General features: G+C 43.7%; 1 protein-coding gene across 1 annotated transcript in view; it reads left to right on the top strand.

Moving 5' to 3' along the window:
* The first annotated feature begins 211 nt into the window (after positions 1–211).
* PLXDC2 (plexin domain containing 2) overlaps positions 212–6,673 on the top strand; it is a 412,919-nt gene continuing 406,457 nt past the window's right edge. The window contains exons 1-2 of the mRNA XM_079107639.1: positions 212–274; positions 623–1,385. Of these exons, the coding sequence (XP_078963765.1) occupies positions 1,274–1,385 (112 nt within the window). The 5' untranslated portion in view covers positions 212–274; positions 623–1,273. The remainder of the gene's footprint in view (positions 275–622; positions 1,386–6,673) is intronic.

Raw genomic sequence — 6,673 nt, 5'->3', positions numbered from 1 at the left:
CGCCCGCAGTTCTGTACCAAGGAGGCCCGGGAGCCAGGTGGGTGCGGGCGCTGCTGGCCGGGTGCAGGGATGGCGCCCCGGCAGCGCGGAGGTGCCGCCCCCTGCTCCCCTCCTTGCTCTCGGGGTTCAGCTCCTCTCGTGGTGCTCCCGGGAGCCGGCTGCCCGGGGCACGCGGGGCTGGAGTTGCCCTCTCACTCCCCCTGGCTTTGCTTCCCCAGCTTAATCTGCCGGCGACGACTCTGCCAGTCCCGAGGAAAGTGCAGCCATTGGACAGGTCGGTGCTGGCTGCTGGTTTGGGGAGGAAGGTGGGAGAAGCCTGGAGGAGCGAGGGGGAGGGCGGAGGGAGGAGGGAGGAGGGTGCAGCAGCAGATCTGGCAAATTGTGAGCTGCCTTCCCTCCCTAAAGTGTGGAGCAGGAGCGCGGTGGTGGCGGCGCCTCCTCCTCCGCCACCAAACTCCCGGGCGGCGGGATTTGGGGCCACCTCCTCCTTAGCCCGGAGGAACCTTCTCCCGAGGGTTCAGTCCGACTTTCCCCCCATTTTCTTTCTTCTTCCTCTTCCTCTTTTTTTAAACACATTTTTTTTTTTTTTTCTCTCTCTCTCTCTCCTGGCTTCGGACCTCAGACTGCCGCAGCCCAAACCTTCCCCGGGCTCAGCTCTTTGGGGCTGCCCATCCCTCCGGCGGCCAGGAAGGACGCGCGCCCAGCATTGGGCGAAGAAAAGAAGAAAAACTTGTCGGAGGGGTTTCGCCAACCCCAGTAACCCCCTTCCACAACCTAAACCTCCCACCGGGGCCATCCCAAGACGGGAAAGTTCCTTCGGAGCCCAGAGTTCTCTTGGATTTGGAGGAGGCACCCGCGCTGGCTGTGGAATTAGATCTGTTTTGAATCCAGTGAAGCGCATCGCAGGGGCTGGGAAGTCACCGTCTGCCGGCACCCGGGTGGCGCTGCCTGTGTGAAGCGGAGAGTTTGCGAGCCCTGGCTGCCCGTAGCGTTTCCCACCCGCAGTTGTTCTGTGTCCGGTAAAGGCTGCGAGTGTGGCAAGTTGCAACAGAGACCCAGAGGTCCGGAGAGGGCTGCGCTCCCTTTTGCATTCCCTTCTTGTTATTTTCGGTTCCTGACTGTGAAGTCCCATCGAAATTACAAAGGCCTCCAAATCCCACGGAGACCCAGCCACAGCGCTCCGCAGCGTCGCCCCCATCCCCACTGGGAGCCCAGGAGCCCAGAGCACTGGGGAAGGACTGGCGGGGCGGGGGAGAGAGGTCTTGGCAACGGCATGGCGAGGTTCCGGCGGGCCGACCTGGCCGCTGCAGGAGTTGTGTTACTTTGCCACTTTTTAACCGACCGATTTCAGTTCGCTGAAGGGGAGGCTGGAAACCAAATCAATGGTAAGATGCACTTTCCCTTGTTGATTTTGGGCGCAGCTTAAGACCTCTCCGGCACCCCCATTCGCAGCCCACTCCCACCTCGTATTTCCGCCCTTGGGAAAGTTATTGCAGTTGTTCCTCCGGTAAACTTGAGCTCCCCAAATGGGGAGAAGGTCGATGAGAGAAGAATGATAGAGAAGGGGCTTACTTCACCTGGGAGGTGGTACTGTGTCCCCCAAGTAACCCAGAGAGAACCCCCGGTATCACTCTGATGGATACCTCGCCCAGGAGCTGTCACCTGGGGATGTCTACTCTCTGGTTTCTTCCCTGTTGCTCAGTTATACTAATCCAGAGCGTGGTGGGGGTGGTTGGGGGGTGTTGTGACAGCCGGGGATTGCAGGTCTTCCATTAGCAGGAGGAAATTTTCTGTAGCTCCTCGTCACTCCCCCAGGCAGTCCCCACTACCTACCTCTGGCCATCTGGGGCTGCGCAGGCGCAGGAAGTGGGGTGGGGTAGGTGCTGCCAGGATCAGAGGAGGTAAAGGTGGGATGGGCAAGTCTCTAGAGACCAACACTTGGCCCCATTGTCCTCCCCCTGACCGCTTTCCAGACAGGCCTGAACATGCTGGAGGGTGACTGGGGAGCCAAGAGGTTCCTCTTACTGCCCAGACATTGTCCCAGCGAGGAGCCCAGGCCTCCATATCCTTCCAGTGCCAGCGTCCACTGTTCTGGTGATGGCTCCTGCCAGGTGCGTGAACCGCGCCCCCAGGGCCAGGGCACTGCTGGCATCCAGGGCTTGCTCCCTGGAACTGCCCACTGGGAATAGAACAGTAGCCTGCTCCCCTTTTCTGTCCTTCAGAGAAGAAAGTGAAGAAACAAACAGGCACAGAAACCTTGGCAGAAATTTGTAAACTTATGTGACTTCTAGAAGAAATGAAATGAGATGGAAAATAATGAATAAATCAATAAATCAATCAATAAATAAATCCCTTGGAGGGGAAAGGGCAAAGAAAAAAAACAAACAACTTTTTGGTTAGAATAATCAATTTCATTCCGCTTAGCTTTGTGTGTGTATGTGCTTAATTTCGATGTGGTGGGGATGATAAATGATTCCTCAGAAAGTATGCCTGTGTCTCCAGTTCTCAAACATGAGTCATAGATGGAAGACTAGGGAGAATACCTGGGATTCCAGGTGAGGATAAATCTTGGGGAAATCCTAGACTGAAATTTTACCAAACTGAAACCTGGAAGAGAGTCCAAACACTATGTTTGCCCGTGTTAGGGATTTTAACAGAGAATGCACAAATACTTTCTCCGTACTCTTATTTTTGATTGGATGGATTTGTATGTTGGGGTCATTCAGGGTAGAGGGAATGTGATGATCACACCTATAGATCTGAGAAAAAAAATGCAAATTTTCCTGGTTGTTGATTTGTCTGTCACTTATAATTGTTTTACACTAATGGGCATGAGTCGTTCTTGACTATGAATGATTTATTATCAGTAGACCATACTTTCTGTTTATTTCTCTGGTACATTTTCATTGGTTGAAAAAAAAAATGATACTTTATCCTCTTCAGGAAACAGCATATTTATTACAAAGATGCAGCAGTAATTTTCATTGGCATATTCATGGAATAATAATAAGTGACTCAAGAAAGCAGTTTCACACAGGAGGTTAAGAGAGGTGTGCATGCCAAAATGCATCATAAATTGTTTATTTAAAAATTTATTTGGCACCAGGAGTAAATAATGCATTTACAGTACAAAAATAAAAGAAAGGCCAGTAAATATTCATTTTTCCTGAACTTCTAAAAATTAATAATGTTGAGAGTAGAACATGCGCGCGCGCGCACACACACACACACACACACACACACACACACACACTGAATTTGCTATTCCAAGTTCTCAAATTGAGGATGAAATTCACTCTACTCTAAAATTGGGCAAGCATTTAAAAGCTTTAGCTTTGGTGAATATAAAACACCTAAGTTGCCAACATGATTGTACTTTGGTGAATATAAAATACCTAATTTGCCAACGTGATTGTACCAATATTTTAAACTAAATCAATAATTGTAAAGGAAATCTGCTTTTAGAAACCCATATGTTTATATGATTGAGTAAAAAAGTAGTTTTAAATTTCTTGGTAATGTTTAGAGACTTTATTATGATCTGAAGTAGTTTCTTTCCTGGACATCAGTTGACATGGAGTTCTTATGAAATAATCTTGGAATTAAATGGTTAGCCTACTGAAATATATAAAATATAGCAAGGTGGAACAGTAGGAAAATTATAGTTCCCGTCATAAAATAACCCATCTGAAAGTTCAACTCCAGGGAAAAAGTCCAACAATCTTGAAATTTGGCATGTAGTGATCAGGATCTTTATTACAGACATTTTGGCACAGGAAAAACATCTGATTTCATAACAGGGACATTTTATTATGCATTACTTTTAGAAATGCTGCAGTAGATTTTATTGCCACCAGAGGGCAGAGAAACTGCTAATTTCTTCTATTCTTCCTCTTCTAATGTTTCTATGTTCTAGAGGCGAGTAGTTTTATGTTTAGCATTATTTGTATACTTAATTTAGCTGTTCTTTTTCTGGTCAAATATTTTCTGAATTCCTTAAAGTCAAGCAATTTAGTCTGAAATATTATTAATTTGTAGAGTTTTCTATGGAAGTGTCCCTCTGAGACATATTATCACTAGTTTAAAGTTTCTGTTTGCAGATCTATCTAGGGTAAATAATACAATTCAAGTGAATAATTCCTATGAAATTAGCATGATTCAGATTTTTGGAAAAATGAAAGGTTAATTATTTTATCTATCAAAGACTTGTGACTGCATACAAAAAATAATTAAAATATGAAATATAGGACCTTTTCCTTTTAGAAAATAATGCAAACTGTAGCCTAAGTTTGGTTAAGTTTGAACTGAATCATATATGTAGTCTAGAACATTTACATCAGAGATAAGGTTTTTCATTAATGGTTATCTTCATGGAAGTTTGGAATTATTACAATAAAAGTGATTTGCCCATTTGTTAAGTATCTCCAGGGACTGACTCTGATCAGAGAGAATGTATTTGAATAACACTTAGGAATAGAAGATATTTATATGTTTCAATAAGCTCTCTTCTCTGTAAGAATCATGTCTGCATGCAGAAATGTAGAACCTATGTTTCTTTAAGTTAGTTATCTATCTGAGTTTTCTTTTTGTAAAAGGTATCCCCTGTTCAAAAACAGTATGGTTTTTAAGAGGAATGAATTGATCAACCACTGTAATCATGAGATCTAAAGGGTTAACTGTTTCCCTACCACATGAAGACAGACTCTTTCCCCCATGGTCTTCAAGGCCATGATCAAATGGCCACAACTACTTCCCCACCCCATCCCCCTGCATGCACTTTAGCATTCCCACCAAATGTTCCTTAATTGTGTCTTATGTGTTCCTTCCTATCTTCTTACCATTTTTCCTGTTCTTCCTTCTCTGGTTCCATCTCCCTGAATCCCATCCATCCATCCATCGATCCAACCATCCATCCATCTTCTTTTTCTTACAGGCTTATCTCAAGCGACACCCTCCACAAAAGGACTGTTGTCTAGTGCCTTCTTTGAGCCATTTTAAGGAACTCCTGTGATGCTCTTTGATAGTGCAGGGTTTTCTTTTCTGTCCATTTCTGCATCTCTTTCATTTATTCTATTAGACCAGACCTCACATTCTTGAGGTCAGGGTCTATTGTCATTCATTTCTGAAGCTGCTGAGGCATCTGCCATGTAGGTTTAGGCATGCAATAAATAGTCCTGGAACTGAATAGAACTGAATAGATCTATAGTTCAAGCTGGATTATTGATTTAAATGCCACTTTGGGAGACTTTTGAAAAAAAAAAATCATCACCCTATCACTTTTCCATTCATGAAAATGAATATAGAGACTAGCTTATTAAATAGTAATTTAAAACCAGAACATCGGATCCAGGGATCTACCAAACTGTCCTAATGCTTTTGGTGGATGGATTTTTACCTTATACCTAATGTTAGTAGATAGGGCTTTCAAACAGTTCATTTCACTATTCTCCTATACTGTTGGTCTCTGGTTAAGTGTTCACTCATGTTCTTTAAATATAGTATGTGTTTATTTAGATACAGATATACATAAATATGTATATATTTAGGTGTGGTGCTATTCTATTTCTCAGTGGAGAAGAAAGCTATTTAATAATTGTTCTTCATGAAATTGCTTTTGAATTGATCTGTACGTAGGCCTTATGCCATTAATTACACCAAGCAAAACTTTGATAACTTAGTCTAGGGCTTAGGGTACATTTCAGTGATAGGGGTTTTGCTTAGCCCTGGATTCAACTCCATTAATCTTGTTTGGGTAGCTGTTGTAGGGGGTGGGAGAGCACAGTATCTGCTCTCTAACTTACCATAAGAAAAGTATGAGAGCAGATCAGGAGAGAGGTCTTGTGTTTGAATAACAGTCATGGTTCCTTCTTTGATCTGATTCATTTATATATTCTTGACACTATGATTTATTACCTTATAAAATTTGATTTCTTAAAAGTTTAGAGCTCAATTCATGGCCCACCTCAAACAAATATCCAAACCTTCTGGCCTATAGTTCGAATACTAGCTTGCTTGTGTCTTCCTCTCATCTTCCCTACCTGTGGTTCGGGTGCAGTTTGTCCCCTGCAAAACTCCAGTTGAAGTTTGTTTGACGCGGTTACAGTGTTGAGAAATGTGGCGTCTTTAAGAGGTGATGGATTATGAAGGAGGACTGATGTAGTTCTCCTGGCACTGGATTAGTTCTACAAGAGCACCTGGTTCTCAAGCCAGGCCTTCTCCCTTCTGCTAGCCCTCTGGCTTTGTCACTGTGTTATGATGCAGCATGAGGAAGGAGTGAGCAGATGCTGGCACCATGCTTTTCACTTTCTTCCTCCAGAACTATGAGCTAAAAAAAATCTTCCTTCCTTTATAAGTTAGTCTCAGGTATGCTGTTATAGCAGCAGAAAATGGATTAAGACACATCTTTTCTCACTTAACACCCTATACTTGTTTTGTAGATGTTAAGTAAATAAATAAAACCCAACCACCACAATACATATATATTTTATATTAATAAGTTTCTTTTAAGCTTTCCTAATCTTATGAATTCCAGTCCTTTGTCTTTATTCTGAGAATGTTTTTTTGTTTTTTCCCCCAAAGTCTTTCTATCTGTAGAGCATCTTCACTGGGGTTCACATAGATGTCTTCTCTCTCTGCCCTCCACACAATGATTCTGTCAGTGAAGACGCAGACT

The sequence above is a fragment of the Sciurus vulgaris genome, assembly GCF_902686455.1.
Source record: "Sciurus vulgaris genome assembly, chromosome: 12".
NCBI lineage: Eukaryota > Metazoa > Chordata > Mammalia > Rodentia > Sciuridae > Sciurus > Sciurus vulgaris.
The sequence above is the reverse complement of the archived record's forward strand: the minus strand, read 5'-3'. Positions and strand labels throughout refer to the sequence as shown.